Source organism: Cyprinus carpio, chromosome A9 (genome assembly GCF_018340385.1).
Source record: "Cyprinus carpio isolate SPL01 chromosome A9, ASM1834038v1, whole genome shotgun sequence".
NCBI classification, from domain to species: Eukaryota; Metazoa; Chordata; class Actinopteri; order Cypriniformes; family Cyprinidae; genus Cyprinus; species Cyprinus carpio.
In genome coordinates this window covers 2,361,076-2,383,044 of record NC_056580.1, presented here as the reverse complement: position 1 = coordinate 2,383,044, position 21,969 = coordinate 2,361,076, and the positions used below count along the sequence as shown (strand labels likewise).

The 21,969-nt window shown below is 37.5% G+C and overlaps 1 protein-coding gene across 1 annotated transcript in view; it reads right to left on the bottom strand.

Moving 5' to 3' along the window:
- The window catches only part of LOC109105477 (rap guanine nucleotide exchange factor 4-like), a 55,997-nt gene that overhangs the window by 8,928 nt on the left and 25,100 nt on the right, over window positions 1-21,969 (bottom strand). The window contains exons 5-16 of the mRNA XM_042763161.1: window positions 11,589-11,661; window positions 10,336-10,400; window positions 6,723-6,773; window positions 6,506-6,612; window positions 6,271-6,392; window positions 5,033-5,216; window positions 4,667-4,751; window positions 3,736-3,796; window positions 3,539-3,615; window positions 3,187-3,333; window positions 746-843; window positions 571-656 (exon numbers count right to left, since the gene is read on the bottom strand). Coding sequence (XP_042619095.1) covers window positions 571-656; window positions 746-843; window positions 3,187-3,333; window positions 3,539-3,615; window positions 3,736-3,796; window positions 4,667-4,751; window positions 5,033-5,216; window positions 6,271-6,392; window positions 6,506-6,612; window positions 6,723-6,773; window positions 10,336-10,400; window positions 11,589-11,661 — 1,156 coding nt within the window. The remainder of the gene's footprint in view (window positions 1-570; window positions 657-745; window positions 844-3,186; window positions 3,334-3,538; window positions 3,616-3,735; window positions 3,797-4,666; window positions 4,752-5,032; window positions 5,217-6,270; window positions 6,393-6,505; window positions 6,613-6,722; window positions 6,774-10,335; window positions 10,401-11,588; window positions 11,662-21,969) is intronic.

Here is a 21,969-nt window from a genome sequence, read left to right as displayed (position 1 = left end):
TTAAAATTCAAATTAACGATTTTATATTGTAATATATGTTAAAATGTAATTTATTTCTGTGACGTAAAGCTGATTTTTCAGCATCATTGTTCCAGTCTTCAGTGTCACATGATGCTTCGAATTTGCTGATCTGCTGCTCAAGAAACATTTCTGATTATTATCAATGTTGAAAACGTTTTTGATGAATGCAAAGTTCAAAAGAACAGCATTTATTTGCAGTAGAATTTTTTTTGTAACATTATAAATGTTTTCACTGTCACATTCAACAATTTAATGCATCTTTGCTGAATAAAAGTTTTTTTTTTTAAGAAAAAGAAAAAGAAAGGAAGAAATTGTAAACAGTAGTGAATATGATGACATTTTAGAGATCAGCATACAGTAACATTAAATATGTTCATTATATGAATCTTTTAAAAATCCATCATATTTACAGGTTTTCAATTAGTGTGGGAAACAGTGCATTGTTTATTAATTGAAAGCTTGTGTCATCTCAGTGACGAACAAAACTTGCATTTAGCCACTTCCTGCAGCATATTATTTTTCTGGCTGACTAAACGCACTGCAAAGCACCTGACTCTGTGAACTGGGAGTCCAGCTTCAGTGTCTCCAGAAGATGTTCCAGAATCTTCTCTGGAGTTCCTGACATCACAGTGTACCTGAAGAACAGGTGCACAGGGCTCACGCACTGACATGTAGTTTGAGCTCTTAATGTTAAAACTGACAGAAGAATAGAAATGTAGGCTACTTGAGAGGAGAGGAACCGGAGCTCCTGTTGTTAGTTTTCTCCAAAACTAACACATCCTCCTCATGTTCCTTCAGACGGACCGTGTTTGCCTCCACATCCTGAAGACACACACAGATGAAACTGAATTAGATTTAATCATGACAAATCAAATGTAATGCACTGAGATCTGAAGTGACTGGTTAGGTCCCTCAACAGACAGCACTGATGTGCACAGCTAATGCTGGATTAGTGCTGCTGTGATAGTGTTTGGACGGCAGCAGTTTCGCAGCAATACACACTAAACTCACTATTACAGCAATGAACCGAGAGCTCAGGTCATACAGCTGAATTATGAATGATCGAATGGAGGTGTTCGTCACTTAAAGCAACACTGTGTAACTTTTTCTGTGTTCAAAATTTGCAAAATGTATATAATGAGTGAGTACATCATAAATTCATCTACCAAACCGCCTTTTTATCTTATCCCAAATCACTACGGTTAAATGTCACTTAGGTCTTAGGTAATGTACTGTTGTAGTCCAGCATCGTTACCAGTAGAGGGAGACTAATACTCAAGTTACAAGCAGGGGTTCTCAACCTAAGGCCTGTAAGAAATGACTACTATTTACTTTACTTGTAAAAAGTACACTTGAGATTTTAATTAATGTTCTAATCTTTCAATTTATATAAGAAATAATACATTTACTGACTAATTGTTGCATAGGGAAGACAGAGGCATGTTGTCATTGCATTAACATACGCAGCTATATTTTATCAGCTGTTTGTTTTTCCTGAGTAATAATGTTCAGTAGTTTGTATTCAAGAATTTAAGGTTTATACAGAAACTGACTGTAAAAAATAAATCTACTCTGTGAAATAAGGAAGAAGTGTGACACCTAGCCCCGGTTTCCCTATAAGATCTGAAACTTATGTTAAATATTGTATCTTTTAAGACTTTTTCTTCCAATTTCTATCAGTTGCATTCATCATACATCCTCCTAAGTGATGCAGTGAATACTGATTGTTTTTGGTCCAGTTGCATGATCATGTGCAACAAATAAACCTCTAATGTGAAATCTCACTAAATCTCCCTATATTTGTTTAGACAGTATTTAGACGCTGCTTTCCTGAGCTCAGCTTTCTATTGTCAGAGCGCTGGGAGAGAGATTCTCTTGTGCTGCTGATGGACAGACCATTATACAACACACACACACACACACACACACACACACACACACACACACACACACACACACACACACACACACACACACACATGCAGACAGAGAAAACAATTACATGATAATTAATAGTCATTAGGCTAACAGTACACAATCAAGAACTGAATTATGGGAAATATGTAATTAAGGGAATTATGTAGTGATAAAATGTTAATCATAACTCTCGTATTTAAGCTTCTTCTTTGTCTAGATTCTGGACAGTCACTTTGTGAGATGCATCCTGGGAAGTTTTACAGAGTTGTTTGACAGTACTGAAGGAGTTCAAATGTTTACAGCTTATAAGCTTCACACTATTTTTAATTAAAAGTTTAGGTTTGTAACGAAATTCATATGTTGGTACCAGAGTTATTATCGTTGGCTAAAACTAAAACTTAAACCATAAAAACAATGAACAACAAAATTACTAAAACTATAAAATTAAAGTCAAAACAGAAAATATAAAATAAAATCAGTCAAAATATATATATATAAAAAAAAAAAACATAAAAGTATAAATTATACTAAAATACCAAAGCTAGATGCAGGTTGTTATACATTTAAAATCATTTTTGGTGAATAAAGCTGAAACAGAATATAAATACTATATGGAAAAACTTCTTAAAACTTAAAAAAAACTTTTTACGTTTTTACATTTATTTATTTTTTTTACAACTAATACATATGTTGATTTGGCAACTACCCGGAATAAAATAGGTTGAAGTACTGAAATTACTTAAATGAAAACTAAAACTGCAATAAAATAAAATAAATTAAAGCTAAATAAAACTATTTTAAAAATAATAATAATAAAAATGACAAAATAAAATAAAAAACATTTCAAAATAACTAAAACTTGAACTAATATTAAAATAGAGACTGAAAATCTAAAAATAAAAGTTATTATATATAAATCATACTACTAACACTGGTACCATTTAGATTTGTCGATGAATTAATTTTAAACATTTCAGCATAACTGGTAGTGTATGCATCTGTGTACCATGGCATTACACTATAAATCTGTCATATATCTTAAAAAAAAAAATACTTAATTTAAATCTAACAACATCCAAATTACGCACATTTTTATTTTATTCTATTTTATTTTCCAAAATATTATTTAGAATTACTGAATGAACTAAAATATTGCACCAACAAAACAAAATTTATAGGGCAAAAATTGCAGGTTAGCACTTTTTACAGTTTAGGGCATTTGTTTTGTTGTGAACAATGAGCCCTGACCCTGAGGATTCTGTTGAAGTCTTCTTTATCCACTCTCAGGAAGTGGCAGTTGTCCTCTCTCAGTACGATAGACGCTGCCCGAGGTGCGTCATTGACCAGAGCCAGCTTCCCGAAGTCATCTCCCTCATGTAACGTGCAAACTACACCCTGAAACGAGACATGACATCTAAACAGCCCGACAAACCAGCAGAGAGCACAGACAGTTATGAAAACATATCCAGCTGCACTATACACTTTCCTGGCACAGTCTGCATGTACTAGAATTGGCTTGAGAGTGATGAGAGAGAGCTGGTCCGCATTATCACACATGAAACGCTTAATTAGTCTGTTGAATGTGGAGCATTAGTCTGACCTTTCCATAGATCACCACGTTAACGGAGCCCTTCAGGATGATGTACCATGACGTGCCCTCCTCCCCTTGATTAAACACTAGGCACAAAAGAGATCGATAATGAACATCAAACTCATATTAGACAAACAATAATCACATCCTGAAATCCAGCCCTCATTTAAAGCTGTTTGGTGTGGTATAATGATTTTGACACTTACACACTGTGCCTGCTTTGGCGTGGGACTCAAATATCAGAACACCAGCCAGTTCCCTCTTCACCTGAGGAGAAAACACAACAGAGTCTATTCTAGTGATGAAATAATCACCATGTAATTATGAAAAAGATGATAATTTTTTTTAAAACAATACACATAATCAGGCTCGGCTTGTTATTCAGGAATAGTTCACCCCGAAGTTTTTGTATACACCTGTATGTGATTCCAAACCCATATAACCTGTCTGAATGTGAAAAACAGACCAACATTTGGTATTTACTGAAAATCTTACATCTCCAAAGGTGTTAAATGACTCACACATATCTCACTGTGGAAGTCAAACCCTTTCCAGTGAATAATGACTTATATTTTTGTCTGTTTCTTCACAAAAGCTACTGACTGGAGAATATAGTGCACACTTGTAAAAATACCTATTACAGTACACCTTTGAGAAGTGTTACTAACAACTTATTAATGTTGTTTTGGATGATTTTAAAATGAATGATGTGTTTTATTAGACTTTATTGAATTCTTTTTGTAATTAAATTTTGATATATTAGTGTTTTAGATACTGAATGCAATTAGCTGAACTTTAAAGTCTTTTTTATGACCCACTTAAGTAGGACTTCTCTTCTCTTTGAAATATGGTTAAAGTACTGCTGAATGTACTGACAAGCATTTATGGCAAACTATGTTAATGAGATAGTATGGCATGTATTTAAATACATTTGTAATTACACATTTGAACAGATGAAGTTGCAGTTAGTGCATTTAAAAATATATTAACTTTAAATGTAATATTGACAATTATATATATCATATATAATCGAGTGCTTTAAGTGTGTTAGTTAACACATCAAAATAAGCGCAGTTCTGCCTTTATGTGGCACAGAATTTTCATTTTTGTCTCTTTTAGTGAAATGTGTGTGCTTACAGTGGTGGACAGATGTGACAAGGCTTTAATATGCAGCAGCTCCTCATAAATGATCTCCAGGTCATCTACTGTCCTCTGGCCAGGCCTGCAGAGAAGAGCAGGAAGGACAGTCATGACTTTGAAACTTATTCTGACATTTGAAAAAGTTCTGTCCTAGTGCAGACATTACATCCTCCAGGACCTTTAAAAGGTCTCTCTTTCAGTTACAGCAAGTCTAATCTGCCTTTAGAGACTTTCAGACGATCAGAATTGTGGGAAGGTTCATAGGAAAGCAGCCAAACGGTAGCAGATAGAGATCAGATCACTCGGAGGCACTTCTCTTAATAACCCAGAGTCCTCTGCTGCTGCTTCTGAGGGTGAACCTACTGTTTACTCAGGATCATTCGCAGATGGGCGTCAGGTCCGATCTGAGAGAGGAGCAGGAGGGTGTCCTGTAGTTCTTCATCGCTCTCTTTCTTCTCCTCCTCAGTGGGGAGGGGTGCGTCCTCGATCTCATCGTCCAGGAAGCGATAAAACAGATACTTATCTTGGAAACTCAGCTCCTGGTCCACTGCAGACAAACACAGTAATGAAGACCCACATCACATCTGTAGTGTGAACACTGAGCTCTTGCGTGGCTCATTCTACACTCTCTGAGAAAAAGGGGACAAAAGCTGTCTCTGGGGTGGGACTTTTTCAAAAGGTACAAATATGTACCTTCATGATACTAATATGCACAGCTGTAGTTGTACCTTTTGAAAGGTACCGCCCCAGTGGCAACTATTGTCCTCTTTTTCTAAGAGTGTGAGGAGAAGTGATCATCTGCATTATAGATCTTAATTAAGAGCTCCCACAAACTGTGCTCATGTGTTTATATAGTATTTACTGTATATAGCGCTTTATACAGTACGGATTGATTCAAAGCAGCTTCACAATAATAAACAGGAAAATAACAATGTTGTCAAATGCATCAGTTATGAAAATACTTCAATTTCAACTGTAAAGCAGCTCTACGGAAGGCAACGGTGTCATTATTCAGTTAATTATTTGGTTCAGTATTGTTTTAATTAAGATCAGTAATTGTTCTGTGGTTTACTGCATTAATCAGTGACTGACCTGCATGTAATGGGTGATTATTCATGTACACTATACCCTTGAGCTTGGTAAGATTTTTTTTTAATGTTGTTGAAAAAGCATAAAAAATTATGCTCACCAAGACTGCATTTATTTGATTTAAAATACAGTAAAAAGCAATAATACTGTAAAAAAAATACAAAAATTAAAAACTTTTTAATTTGAATATATAGTAAATGTATCTCCAGTCTTCAGTGTTTTATTTGATTTGCTTCAGAAATCATTCCAATATGATGATTTGGTGTTCATTAAAATTTTTTGGTTTTTGTTGTTGTTGAACAATTTCTGATTATTATCAGTGTTGAAAATGATGCTTTTGGAAAAAAGAAAATTCAAAAGGACTACATTGAAATAGATTTTTTTTTTCGTAACATTATCAGTGTCTTATCTGTAACTTTTGATTAGCTTAATTACCTTAATGTGTCCTTACTGAATAAAAGTATTTTTAAAAAAGTCTTTTGACTGTTAGTGTATGAGTATGGCACACTCACCGTGGTTTAGGACGCCCTCCTCCAGCAGCACCTGCCACATCCCTACAGCCTGAACACGAGAGTGAACACAGGAAGTGTGCTGCATCAGCCAATCAACGAGCTCCGTGCCCATACAGCACTGCCTACACACACACACACACACACAGAGAATACAGGTAATCCACTGAACCACTCAACACAGAGATCAGTCTTTAATGACTATTATTATATCTTATTATACACTTCCTACACTCACCTGTATGTTTTAAGGTGGTACTTCCTGTCTCTGATCATGTGAGGTGCTCTGGACAGGATGTTGTTTCGTAACACTTTACCTGCCCGTAGGATCTTTTCTGACGGCACCTGAGAGACAAACAGAGAGAGACAGGCATAAACCACTCTACACACAACACATGATGTACTCAGCACTGTGACTGACAGCTGTCTGAGTGATAACAGCATGGCTGGAATACCTGAGCAATGGATTCGGGGTGACGTTTGGTGGGACTCTGAATGAATGATTTCTGGAAAACATTCACGGAAAAGGATGGGGGTGAGATGGATGCGGGACCATTACAGTAGGTTTATTCTTTAGTCTGTTGTTAACTTTAATACAACACAATGTAGAAACTTGAATCTTCTGTAAAGCTGCTTTGCAACGTTTTGCATCGTGAAAAGCGCTATACAAATAAACTTGAATTAAAAATTGAATTGAACAGGGAAATATTGGCAGACAGTTTTACTGTATATTGCTTCTGGGTGACAGAGTAAACTGTAAGACTGCTTTCTGTGAAGCATTCAGCCAGACTGACTCATATATAAGGTAAAATGCCAAGTGAGCAATATCATGACATCTCATTTGCTGAGGCATGACTTTTCTATAAAGAATTTACAATATCAGGACTCACATAAAACTAGCTTTGAATGATAACTGGTGCAGGAGATTCAATAATTAAATGTCACCCTCTATTTAAAAAAATTAAACATGACATAAAATTGTGATACTTGGAAAGCAAGGTTTGCACATTTTCTACAGCATGGGGAAAAGAAAAATAAATAATCTCCGTGTTTACCCTTTTTTTCTATTTCCATTCATTCGTTCATTCATTCATTCATTTAATCATTCATTCATTCACTTGAACCTTTATACCTTTATGATTTGATTAATATATTCATTTAATTACTGTTTCATACTGCAGTGTTTCTCAGCACTTCGAGCAGTAGCTGACGCTGGTCCAGGGCCAGTGTGCTGCATTTTTAACCAAACCGTTTACATTATTCATGACCATCTTCAACCAGACTGTACATCTACAGCAACACATGACCCACAATCAAACTCCAGAGTGATTATTACTAGACACACTTCACACCGCTTCTATCAATAAATGTGTTTCTGCGATGTATGAGTCTTAGGTGCGCGTCTTGCCAGCAAAAATGGTTTTGCTCATCTTTGCTGAGTTGTTCTCAGTTCTAAAATATCAGAAATATTTCAAATATATCATCATATTGCACACTTTGTTGCTTTCCAAGTAGCCATGTGAGATCATAAGTGTTCATACACCTTGCATCTGACAAATGTTAATACTTAAAAAAAAAATCATAAGACATAGAGGAATGATAAAAATGTATTTTTTTTCAGAACTCCCCTGAATAAGATATTTCACATACAGTAGCTGAATTTACACACGAGTGATATGCTTAGGACACCCATTTGGCCAGAATTAAGCAGCCCTGTGCATCTGCAGATTTAATTACAGTTCAAAGACCCTTTTCTCAAAATGAGTTTTTTCTCCAGCACTGATCCAGAAATCTTCACTTCAGTACATTTAACTCACATATATTAAACTTTCCAGCTCTACTCCTATTGATATTCTGAAAGTTTGTACAGAGGGGCTTCCTAATATATAATTTGTGTTATTTATGTTATATTTTATTTCAAAAAATTTAAATATTTTGTTTAACTATTATTGTTTATAATGTGATAAAAAATATATCCAAAATCTCTTTTGTAACAACCTTTAACATGTTAACAAAAGGAAGCAAGAATTTTGATCCTGGCTTTGTCCAATGTTCAGATTTCTGATTTCTGAAGAAGTAAAAATATCTCAAAATGATTTCTGTTCCAGACAAACAAATTCTGTCTGCAGTCCAGCCAAGCTTCTTTAATGCAGAGCTTAACTCACACAGAACAGACTGTGAGCAGTCTTAACTGTGAACTCATCCAAGTTTGAATCAATTTAAGCTCTTCGGCATCTTACAGCATGATTTACACACCTCCTTCATTACATAACGATTCTGTACATCCTGCGAGACGGATTCGGCCTTCTGTTAACCAAAGCCACAAACACACTTAAGTGAATAAAACAACACCATTATGCAAATCACAGAGACTCTGCTGTGGCCGATATTGATCGCCTGCTTATTTGGATGCATCTACAGAGAATAAAAAAAAAGAAAATTGAAGAACTTGTGGCAGTAAAATTGACAGACGTGCTGTCTGTCTGAGCAGTGGACGGGAAATGACCCGAGAGGTCAGAGGAACAGGAACACGTACACAGAAATGAGAAATAGAGGATGGCAGAGCTGCCAAGTTGGTTTTACATTTCAAACAAATGTATTCTTGTTCTTTCGAGGAAATGGTGGGAAGGAAGGATGCAGTTATATCGGAACTGACGCAAACAGGAGAAATAACAAGAATCAAACTCTGCTCTTTGCTCATTAGGCGAGTCAAGCACTGTCTAAGATGGACCTCAAGGAACCTCTCATGAACAGACTAGGAGAAGTTCATTTTCTGTGCACATTTCTGGACATGCTGAAGTTCTTTCATTATTAGTTTTGTCTCCTGGTGTCAGGCATGAAGACAGTTTGTATCAGATTTCACAGTACATTCTTAAAATTAAAGGTTCCATAAGGGGGGTTTCACAGCAATGCCAAGGAAAAAAAGAACCAATCTTAAAAAGAACCATTACTTCTTAATGTGAAGAGCTACAGAACTTTCCACTATAAAGAATCGTTTGTGGAATGGAAAGGTTCTATGGATGTTAAAGGTTCTTCATGGAACCATAGATGCCAAAAAATAAGCTTTATTTTTAAGAGCACTAGATTATTCACAAACCACTTCAAAATAAGGGCAAACAGGATATCTTATGTTGTCAAAAATAGTTTTTATGCAGATAAAATTGAGCATGCAAAGTCCTACACAGCGATAATGTCATATATACTGTAGTCAGTGTAGCACCATATTTAGGCCCCGTCCACACAGAGACGAGTTTCGCTGTAAATGCATAAATTTTGTATCGTATAGGCGTTATGTCCGCACGGATCCGGCATTTTGGGAGAGTGAAACTGATATTTTTTGAAACCGGGTCCCGGAGTGGATAAATCTGAAAAGGCCGCCCTTACGTTTTCGTGTGGACAGCGAATCCGTATATTTTCAAACAATGATGTCATCAGTCCACGTCTCGCCCCTAGTCAGACACCGATACGTCACGTAACGGCAACAAAAACATGAACAAACACTGAACGATTGTCTTTTTATTAACTAACATTAACACATAATAATAAATGTATTGTTCCATATTCGTTTGTATACCACACACAAGGTTTATGCGCATAGTCCAAGTCTTCTTCTCCATTTCTAGTGTATCTCTGTGGCAGAATTACAGTGTCACATGCTGATTTGGCATGTATACTACATCGTTTTGTGTCGGTTTTGTGGTTTCGTGTGGAAGCAGATATTTCTTGAGATGAGAAAAAAAAAAAAGATTGGACAGGGAAAGCTCTGGCTTGGTGTGGACGTAGCCTTAATTTTTGACAGGAATGAAAACAAGGATGTGAGGGATAGATGTGCAGTGTCTTGTATGCTAATAAGCAACTAGTTAATAGTGAAAAGTGTTCCCTACACTTAAGTGTTACCCATAATTTATTGTCCTTTTATTGTGGTTTCTGGAGCTCAACAGCACTCAAGACATGAGGGTGAGTGAGTGATGATGACAGATACTGGACTCAGATGGTCATGATTTTGGAAAAAAGAGTGAACATGTGGCATGACTGAAGAGATGAAAGAGACAGAAGATTAAAACAAACCTTATTTAAGTGTTTGGATGATGATCCGGGAGAACTGGTGTTCAGATTGTCTTTGTCAGGCATTCCTTGTAAACAAATGAAAGAAAAAAAAATATGTATGATAAATATTGAGCAGCATCATTTAGTCAAGGCATGAGTAAAATGTATCGAAGATCAGCAGGTTCAGCAGAAGTGATAGTTAAGTAAGAAGATTAAATATAGTGTGTAAAGTCATCATGGGGTGCCGGATGTGTGTAATCTGAGCACTGAGCACTGCACAACCTACAAAAGCTTTCTCCTTCAGGAACAATAACTCCAGCCCTGGACAACAGCACATCACTCTTATATACATAGAGAACATCTGACACTAACTAAACTACACACATCAGCAATAAAACTTTAAAACATGCTAGTTTACTTAAAATTATTTATACAGCACCTAATCAGCAAAAAAAAAAAAAAAAAAAAAAAAAAAACACTCTTCTTATCAAAAGCTGATCGCAATGTGCCAGGTTTGATCATGCACAAGCACAAACGAAGATTAAGAGTTACAGCAGAGGGGAATGAAGGACATACAGTGCACTACTAGTCAAAACTTCAGGGTCAGTACGTTTTTTTTTTTTTTTTTTTTTTTTTATAAATTGATAGTTTTATTAAGCAAAACATGCATTAAATTGATTAATGTGACTGTAAAGAAACGTACAATGTTGCAAAAGACTTCTATTTCAAATAAATGCTGTTCTTTTCAACTTTCCACTTATCAAAGAATCCTGAAATGTACTGTATCCACAAAAATCTTAAGCAGCACAACTGTTTTCAACATTGATAGTACTCAGAAATATTTCTTGAGCCGCAAATCAGTATAATATTATCATTTCTGAAGGATCGTGTGAATGGAGTACTGATGCTGAAAATCCAGCTTAGATCACAGGAATAAATTACATTTTAAGATATATTGAGTTATTTAAATTGGATGAATATTTCACAATATTACAGTTTTTTTTTCTGTATTTAAAAGACATGAAAACATCAGAAAATTTTACAGACACCAAACTTTTGGTCTATGTTTTGCCATTTTTCTCACAAAAAGCAATTGTATGACTTCAGAGGACATTTAACAAGCACATACGTTGCACTACTTACTGTATATGATACTTTCAATGTAATTTTTGCTTGATTTCTCAAAACTTATCTTCTGTGCTTCACGGTGTGGAACAAAAAATGACAGCAGAATTATCATTGTTGGGTGAACAAAGCCAAGTGTTTGTACTTACTGTCAGCATTTGGGCCACTCTCCATTACACCATAGGGAGGGACCAGCAGACCAGCCATACACTGACGATAATTCTGAAAGATACAACACTACAGTCACATATGAGACGTGGCACAAAGACACTGAAAAGAAACAGAGAAATTAATAAATTACTTAAAATAAAATAAAATACAAATACATTTGACCCCAATTACTTAGTACGTACTCCTGGTCTTTACGTGCAAGCTTCGTCAGTTATTCCAAACCAGTTATTCCAAAAAATGTTTGTCTTCTCAGTCTTTCAGCAAAACTTTACTTCTTTTCTTGCCTCTCAAATTTTACTTTTTTAGCCCTTCTCTGCTAATCACTTGCTATATAGAGACATTTATTATGATCCAATCAACTCCTGATGGATTTTTGGTTGGATATCCCATGTCATTTCAGAAAGTGGAGGTAAATGGATTGTGAAAAACATTTCTTATTGGTAAAAGAATTGGTCATATATGAATAATATATGCAGACATGCACGAACACACACACACACACACACACACACACACACACACGCACGCACACACACACACGCACGCACACACACACACACACACACACATTTTCTCAGTGATGTAAAAGCTTTAAGAGACATCACTAACATGAGCTTTGAGTAATGGTATACATAGTACACACATGAAAAACACCATAAACCTCATCCCCCAGCTGAGTCTGTTTCCTCTCAAAGTTTTTCTCTTTAGTGCCTAAACATCCAATGAAATTTCTTGCCATTGCCACCTAAAATCTAGTTTAGCTTTAGAGTTGCAGCCCAGAACGATGGATCCTCTGATCACAAATAAGAAAAGCAGTTCCAGAGGAAGAGTTTGGAGTGCCGTTTGTAATCTCTTTAATCAGGTCTGACTGCAGATCAGAAAGGATTACGCTGGATTAAATGAATATTTCTGAATCAAAGATCAGACGGCACACACAGAGCTTATGATATACACACAATTAAAACATTTCAAATACTATCACAGTTAGCACCTCTTATAGTATACAGTTCACCGGTAGTCTTTCAGACTAAATGCAGTGCATTTTTATACCTTCATCACTCATGTCTTAATTAATATAAAAATGATAACTTCGCAATGTTAAAGATAATAGACTTTAAAAGACTTTAAAAAGAGTGCTTATTACAGAAATAACAACTTAAAAGAATTTACTAAAGTGTGAACTTAATGTAGCATTTTAGGACACTTAATTACATGATAATTCAAGTTGATATTGATATTTAATTATATTGTCTTTGAAAGATGGATACTAGGTGTAATGCGTGTAGAACTGAATACAGACGAGCATTTATAGATTTATAAATTAAAATGTATAAATTGTATCAAGTAAAATTTACTTTTATGTAATTTCTATTGAAAATTGTATTTAAGTATATTTGTAATTACACATTTCAAATAAAGATGCAATTTAGTACATTTAGTATAAATATAAACTATAAATGTAACTTTAAATAACAATCTAATTCTAATAAAGTATTTTACATGTGCTTTAGTATATTACTGTGCACTTCTTTAAAGCATGTCAACAGATCTGTAACAATGAGTCAGAGTTGGGATCCCTGTGCAGCTTTATTAATAAGTACTCAAAAACTAATAGGCAGAGTTCAATCACCGGTGAAAAGGTAATGGTAATGTGACCCATGGAATTAGGGAGGTCAGTGATGAAATCTATGGCAATGTGTGACCAAGGGCAATGTGGGGCCGGGAATGGTTGTAGCAGTCCAGCAATTAGTTGTCGGGAAGATTTAGAGATATTACAGGTAGGGCAGTCATGAATGAAGGTGATAGTATCTAAATGTAAAGTGGGCCACCAGAAGCGTCTGGAAAGAAGTTGGATGGTGTCTGTGATACCGGGATGGCCGGAGCTGGGGGAAGAATGGACACATTGAATGAGCTGTTGAATTAATAATCCTTCAGATGTTGAAAGGCCTTTAAAGCTGCCGGAGACCAGGATAAGTGTTGCGTGCCCCCCACCCCCAAAGCTGCAATAGTGCTGAAATTCTTGATAAAGAGTCTGCAGAATTTAGCGAACCCTCATAGTTCCTTGATTGAGGAGGGCTGAGGCCACTTCAGTACTGCCTGAACCTTTCTATCATCCATGACGACTCCCTCTGAGCTGATGATGTAGCTGAGGAAGGAGACAACAGACTGATGAAATTGACACTTTGCTTTGGTGTACAATTGATTTGATATCAGACATTGCAGTAAATGTTGGACATGAGCATCAAAGGAATATAAAGCAATATAAACTATGACCCATCGATTTAACACGTTGTTGATGAAGGCTTGGAAAACTGAAGGACTACTGACCAGCCCGAATGGCATAACCAAGTATTTATAGTGCCTTGATGTGGTGGAGAATGCCGTTTTCCATTCATCACCCTCACAGATTCAAATGAGATTGTATGCACTGAGGAGGTTGAGCTTGGTGAAATACTTTGCAGTGTTGAGCTGTTCAAAGAGAAGCAGAGGCAACGGGTAACGGAACTTGACAGTAATTTTGTTCAGGCCTCAATGCAAGTGACGAAGTCCCCCATCCTTCTTGCTTATGAAGAAAAACCCGGCATAAGGCGGAGAGGTAGAAGGTCGGATGAAACCCTTGGCCAGCTCCTCTTCAATGTAAGATTTAATAGCCTCTGACTCCAGTTGTGATAATAGAAAGACTCTGCCCTTAGGAGGTGTTGTGCCAGCTAGGAGATCAATGGTGCAGTCACTAAAGCAATGAGGTGGAAGTTGAGAAGCCTTATTCTTACTAAAAACGCCTCGGCCAGGTCATTATATTCTGGTGGGAGATTGGGAATAGAAGAGGGTTCCAATAGGGGAATAGTTTGAACACACTGTTGGAGACAGATGTCAGACCACTAGGTTATCTGTTTCTCGTTCCATGAAATTTGTGGATCATGCAATCGCGGGGTTCTGAGGTGACTGAACGAGGAATAGATGAATGGACTCTGCACTTAGGAGAGCCACCAAATTTCTCAGGAAAAGCCAGGTGAGGCCTGCAGTGGCGGAGGTTGACGTGGAAGTAGTCGGTAAAGGGTGAGGAGACGGCGTGCTCGTGTCAGATGAGGGGAGATGGAAGGATTGCAGTAAAATTAAATGTTAGCCACAGCAAAACAAGACTCCACAATGAGAGAGAGATTTAAAGCTGCTTAAATAGTCCTGCGAATGAGGTGCAGGTAATCAGTCCCACGCACAGCATTGTGGGAATTGAAGTCTGGAGAATGCTCAGTACTCAGGTGACGGGGCCCTCTGGTGGTGATCGGAGGAAGCCACGGAGGCTTGATTTGTGACAAGATCATTAAAACATAATGATTTAAAATGTACTTTAAGTAAAACTTTTTGACATTATTACAAAGTGCACTATAAAAAGTGCACCTATAGTTTATTTAATGAAATAAAAGGCCACTAAAGTGTACTTAAAGAGGTTTTCATTAATTTTATATTTGCAAGTATTTTTTATGTACTTTTAAAATATGATAGGTACATTGAAAGTGCACATTCAACACAATTAATCACACCTTCTCCACCTATCCTTTTCCACAAAGGATAAAACATTTCACAAAATTTTGGTTTGAAAGGATCTAATTTTGACATGTTTCCAGTGTTCTACACTAGGAAGTTATTAAGAAATATTACTGTATTTGTTTTTTTTCTTTAAAAAAATATGTTGCAGAAAAAAGGATGATAATAAGAGAGCACACAGTCAAGGTACCACAACATTTCAATTAGCATCTATAACTGACTTCAAATTCTACAGACAGATGGACAGATAGGGCCGTTGGGCGAAGCACTTAACCTTGGATTTCTCTGGAGGAGAACACTCGTATACTTTATGCTGCTTTGGACAAAAGCACTAGCTAATTATAAAGACACAAGAGAGATTAGTGCCCAATTAGTGTTTGGCAAAAGAGCAGAAAGTCCAGCGCATCCATAATGTATTTGAGATCCCACCACATGCAGAGGTTTCACACATCCCCAAAGGCCATATTCAATATGTCAATAAATTTAATTAATATCTGTTTTGATACATCAAACCTAATACAGAACTTAAGATGTTATACATCACTGTCGCTTTATAAAGGATTCAGAATTGACAACATGCAATAAAACACAGTTGATGAATATCATTATATAGACAGAACGTGACAGAAGAAGCTGATTTTATTACTCTCAAAGCTTAAAGTTTTAGTTACGGGAGGTGCCAATAAATGAAGCTCAGTGACTAATGACATAGAGGCGGCCTGAGCCATTAACCAGGACACCTGGGACAGTTAATGTGGCCTTTCTGTGCCACAGATGTGAGTGTCTGGCTCTCTGGGGAGTGGACATCTCTCTGAGAGAGGAAAAGTAATTATCTCTGACTGATGCATCCCATAAATCACACAAACCAAACCTTATATGTCATTATGTTTCAAAAAATAACACAACACTAAACACAGCAGTCAGATGGTGAGTGTGCACAATCAACCCCAAAATCTGTATGGACACTTAAAGGGATAGTTCGCCCAAAAATGAAATTTCCATCACCATTTTCTCAGAATATATCTCACGGACTGATATAAGGAATAAATGTCAAATGTCAAATTGTGCCTTCAGAGTCCAAATTCTTCTTGAGGCCATGTTCTGAAATATTATGCCCTGTATTAGCAATCTCATGTGTCAAACCCCAATCACAATCAGCAATCCCTTGTGAAAAAGAAGTGCACATAATTTTTTTGTGGAAAGTACACTTGTTGTTTTCTTCTCATCTTGATATTACATTTTTACAAAAACTGTACTTGCAGATAATGTAATATGGATTAAACAAAATGCCACTTAAAAAGTGTACTTGAAAACAGCACACTTTCATGATTGATTCTTAAAAAGTGCATTTTCTTATAATGTCAAATTAAAAGTTAAACTTTAAAGTACATTTTACATTCATCATAAATGCTTGTCAGTACATTCAGCAGTATTTTAACCATATTTCACGGGCAATATAAATAACTATTAACTAATTATGTACTTTAGTCATACTTAAGTGGGTCCGGATAAGTGCATTAAACATAATTTATACAATAATACATTTTCATTTAATTGCAATTAACATGCAGTTAAGTGTGTGAAAACATTCCATTCAGTTTGCACTTAACTTTTCATAAGGGATAACATGGTGAAATGACTCTAGCGTTAAAATAAATGTATTTTCCAGTCATCTAACAGGCATTTCTTTATCTCTAGAAAGGAACCGCTCACGTAATAAAGCTCCAGTACATCTGAGTTCAGTGCAGAGCGCTAATTGGAAATGACTGCCTCTGTCATGTTTCTATTGTATTTGTACTGATTTATCTTTGTATGGTAATCATTCGAATGGCACAAAGCTCTCCTGAGGAGAATTATATTTAATGATGATAAAGAGAGCTGACAGTATGTTAAGCTCATTATTCCACTGATCATCAAATGGGCTCCTGAATAGTTGTGTGAAAGCAGCAGTGTTGACAGGCCCACAAAAAAATGTCACATTTCTGTACCAATTTTATGGAATATATGAAGAATTTTCTATACTGTACTTTAAACCTGGTTAAATGGAACTGAGAGTACTATATGCTTATCAAATTAGCCAAAATATTCAGCAGTATAAATACACAAGTGGTGAGAAAGATGTGTATAGAATTGTGAATGACTGTAAAATTCCAGTGTTTTTTGCAGATACAGATTGTGTGTGGGTGTGCTGAAGTACACAAGCACTGGCACAAGGTCAGAGGTTACAATTCCAGCAAGTACAGACTCTTCAAAACCACAACAGACTGTCTTTTAGGTCAGAGGCATAGACTAGTGGGTGTCGCTCCTTTGTGTGGTACAACAAGTGTCTCTTCTGCTACTGTCCTGTGCTTTAAGGGTGAAAAAGCCCAAAAATGCGATTACAATGTCTTTTAGAACTGATGAGCTGAACATGGGCCGCTATTATGATTTTAGCAGTTTCCATGGTGATTTTTTGGAGAAAAAATGTGTTAAGTTCTGTATGAGGCGGTTGATAAATTTATTAGAGTGTTGTGTCTTGCAGAGTCAACTATAAGTAATATTTTCAAAGGATTCGTTTTTAAAGAATGTAACTTTTTTCTAAATTTGATTAGTCACTCGAAATACGAAATGTGCTGTGATTGGTTAGCTGGACCAGTGTGTGTTGTGATTGGCTTCACTCAGTGCCTGGTCGGGAAATGTCTGTTCCGTTACCATAAGTGAAAAAAAAAAAAAAAAAAATTGTGAAAGTGACGTGACATACAGCCAAGTATGGTGACCCATACTCAGAATTCGTGCTCTGCATTTAACCCATCCAAAGTGCACACACACAGCAGTGAACATACATTGTTTGGCAATGTGAACACACACCCGGAGCAGTGGGCAGCCATTTATGCTGCGGCGCCCGGGGAGCAGTTGGGGGTTCAGTGCCTCGAACCCACAACCCCAGAAAATATGCGTTGTAGTCCAAACAAGTCATTCATTGTAGTTTTTTAAAATTGATTTCTTTTAAATAAAATATCTCCTTTTGAAGTGGACTTTGAGCTTTGTAACTTTGCAGATCTTTTTTATGGTCAAACAGCAACATTACAGACTAACTAAAGTTGAAAAAGTAAAAAAGCATAATAGAACCCCTTTAAATCCTTATGGATGTTTTAATATATATGAACGTACTGTATAGTAAAATATTGTAGGCTATAAAGACTTTATGAGTGCAGAATGAAAGTTCAACTCCGTTGAGGGTAAGTCGTGGCCTAGTGGTTAGAGAGTTTAACTCCTAACCCTAAGGTTGTGGGTTCGAGTCTCAGGCCGGCAATACCACGACTGAGGTACCCTTGAGCAAGGCACCGAACCCCCAACTGCTCCCCGGGCGCCGCAGCATAAATGGCTGCCCACTGCTCCGGGTGTGTGTTCACGGGGTGTGTGTGTGTGTTCACTGCTGTGTGTGTGCACTTTGGATGGGTTAAATGCAGAGCATGAATTCTGAGTATGCGTCACCATTCTTGGCTGTATGTCACGTTCACTAATTTTTAGCTTAATGCATTACACATCACAATTAAGAAACACAAACATTTAACATCATGTTTTTGAACCTGGTCACTTTAATTAATGTTAATATATGGATTATTCATGGATTATCATCTTCTTGGATTCTATTAAACTCTTGTGTAGATGACCTTCGTCGTTTGTATCCCCGTTTATTTTCCGTTTTTGTAAGTAATTCTTTTGGTTTTTGTATGGATCACCCTGAATTCCTCTTCCTCTTCCAGGGGGAACTTGTCCTTGAGGACCACACCAGATGATTCCTGTACATTTCCAACGAAACCAGCTACCAAGATGACGCGAGCATCAATATTGCATGCAGAGCGCAGATGTCCAGAGATGGTCCTCGCTGCCTTCGTGGAGTGATTCGGCAATACCCAGAACTCAGCCAATCATTGCCCCACTGCATGGAGCATCAGCCAGAGCGCACTGCAGATGGAGAACCAAAGCCCACCGTAACCAGAGAGCAATCACAAGAAAGAGCGACAGATCTGAGGATCTCCCTGGAGCCTCACCAATCATCTGATCAGGTATGAGATCTGGCAACAACACATGCAACGGTGGATGAAACAGTGGAAAGCTAAAGCGCAGAGGAAAGCCTCTCCCACTGTTCCACCTCTGAGGGTGAGCTGAGGCAGGACTCTTATCATTTAATAGACCTTTATTCAGTAATCTCCAGTCTTCCATCTTCTTTTGAAATATCTGCCTGTCCTGTTACAGATCACTGAGGCTATTTATGAACTCCCTGTATATCCTGAAACGACCATGAAGGTCTGTTTTGAACTGTTTGTCAGCCTGGAACTATCTGCCTGTCCTGTCACGACCATGGAGGTCATTCCCCTTTCTGTGACACTCCCTGTCATGGGTGTCACCATTTGGTGTGTGTGGGCAGCACACACCATCACTGAAACCCTCAGACTGCTCAAAATTCCCTCCCACCCTCCCTTCAGCTCCACCTCCTTACCAGTCTTCACCATCCCCTCTGCTGTCTCCTGTCAGCCCCTCAGCTGTGAGTTCACCGCGGGTCTGCCAGTTTCCATTGGCATTGTGGGTGGAGGATCCCTTGTCTCCACCTCCAGCCACCGAGACCCAGTGGCTTCAACATGATTCCTAGCTCCCTTCTCTCCGGCGTGGCCCGTCAGTCCACCCGCTCCGTTGGTCTCCATCGTCCCTCCAGCTCCGCCTTGGTCAGTCGTCAACCTGCCATCGCCTCAGGACTCCACTCCTCCGGCTGTGCCTCGTCGATCTGTCCCACCGGCTCCACTGGGCTCCTCCTTCCCTCCAGCTCCGCTTTGTTCCTCTGTCACTCCGGCTCCACTGCAGCCTTCTGGATTCCCGCCTACGCCTTGGTCACCTGAGCCATCTGCTCCGCCTTGGCCCTCCGGATCCTCCCCATCACCCTGGCACTATGGCTCTATGTCTCCGCCCTGGGCTCCTCTCCTACCTGCTCCGCTGCTGTAGGGGATGATGGGTTTATGATTTGTCTTTCCTCTGGGAAGTGGTATTTCTTGCTATAGGTCTTCTACATTGATTCAGTTTCTCAAGAATTCTGTTCTCCACTCACACAAAAAATACTGAGGTTAGTTTTGGGAGTGTAATCAAACCTCACATTTGACAATCTCCTCATAAGTGCTTTCACTAAAAACTCAAGCTGATTATATCTGTAGCAATGCAGAAAGCCAATATATTAACAGGAAATGAAAGCACTTCTCACTGAAGTAAGCCATTGTGGAGGTGGTCTGCGCAACTGTTATGCAAAAAAGAAAAGAAAAAGTTTATGAAAGACCATCTGTGAGATATTTACCACCCTGACAATAACCTACATAACTAATAAGAGTGTCCATCGCCATGACAACAGTAGCCTGCTTCATGCACTGAAATAATTAGAGTTTGTCTTTGGAGTTTTTTTGACTGTAAAGATGAAGGAGTGTTTCCAGCATCAGCGGGGCATCAGACCATTAACAGACAGTGTGCTTGCTGGAAAATAACAATGAACTGTATTCAGAAGCCCAACTCTTTCATTTTCATATATCTTATCATTGCAACCAACGAATAATTAAAATATCTGTTGAATTTTTTTTTAATTTTTTTTGAATAAACAATATAGTTACTGATCATTAGGATCATTATTCGGGACAGAGCACAGGTATGAAGTCAAACTAATGCCTCAATTAGGAAGAAGGTACAAATGTTAGGAGATGAAAGCCACATCAACCATCCAGGCACCTCAGACACCAGCAAAGTTCAGAAGCTGAGAAAGATACATCAATCAACCAGAAGATAGATGCCATTACTTAGAAAGATCCATGTCTGGGGCAAAAAAAGCTCAATAATGACGCAACTGAGACATGTGGAAAGACGTCGTGTCAGATGAGAGCAAATGAAGCTGTGTGGACGGGCAATCTTCAAAGCCGTATCTGTGGACCAAATCTAACACTGCCCACATCCACATACTGTACCTTGAGTGAAGCATGGAGGAGGAAGCTGAGTGCGTGCATATGCTCTTCATGCACAAAGATGCAGGAAAACATGCAAAAGAATCTCAATTCCTTCCAGCAGCACAGTCATTTAAAACAGAAGGCTAATTAACACTGGCTCAAAAAAACAGACAGGTGAATGTCCTGTGATGGCTAACCTGAATATCTGGCATTATTTCAAAACTGCAGTGCACAGATGTCACCCAAACCTGAACGACCTGGAGCAAATGTGCTGAGATAATGGTCTACAGTCACACACCCACAGTGTGCAAAACGTAGTTACCACAAAAGTCTGAAAGCTGTCAAAATGTGGCTAAGTGGTGCACTGAATTCTTAACGTTTGTCGATACTGAAATTCACTTTCAGAAATGACTTTTAGACTTCCCTTGAGAAATATTCACTGGAATATACTTTCTACCCTGTAGAAATGCTTGGTTTTAGGTTTTGCCCCACTGAATTTAGCTGATTTTTAGCTGACTTTTTAAAGATTTTTTGGTGAATGACTTTCACTTTGTGTTGCTTAATAAAATATCAAAATGTGGCTGCTATATGCAAAACAATTATTATTTTTATATTTTTTTATAATATTTTAATATATATATGTGTGTATATATATATATAATTATTATATTTAAATAAATACAAATAGTTTGTGTTTAAGCTGCTATGTTATTTCTGTGCCTCTAGCAATGCCAAAGGAAATTCTCAAAATAAATGTACTTTTTGAACGAGAAAACATTAAAATTCATTTAGACTTTGAAGGTCTGCACTAAAGGTCTGCGCTTTACTGCAGTATATGTATGGAAGCAGATTAGTCTCA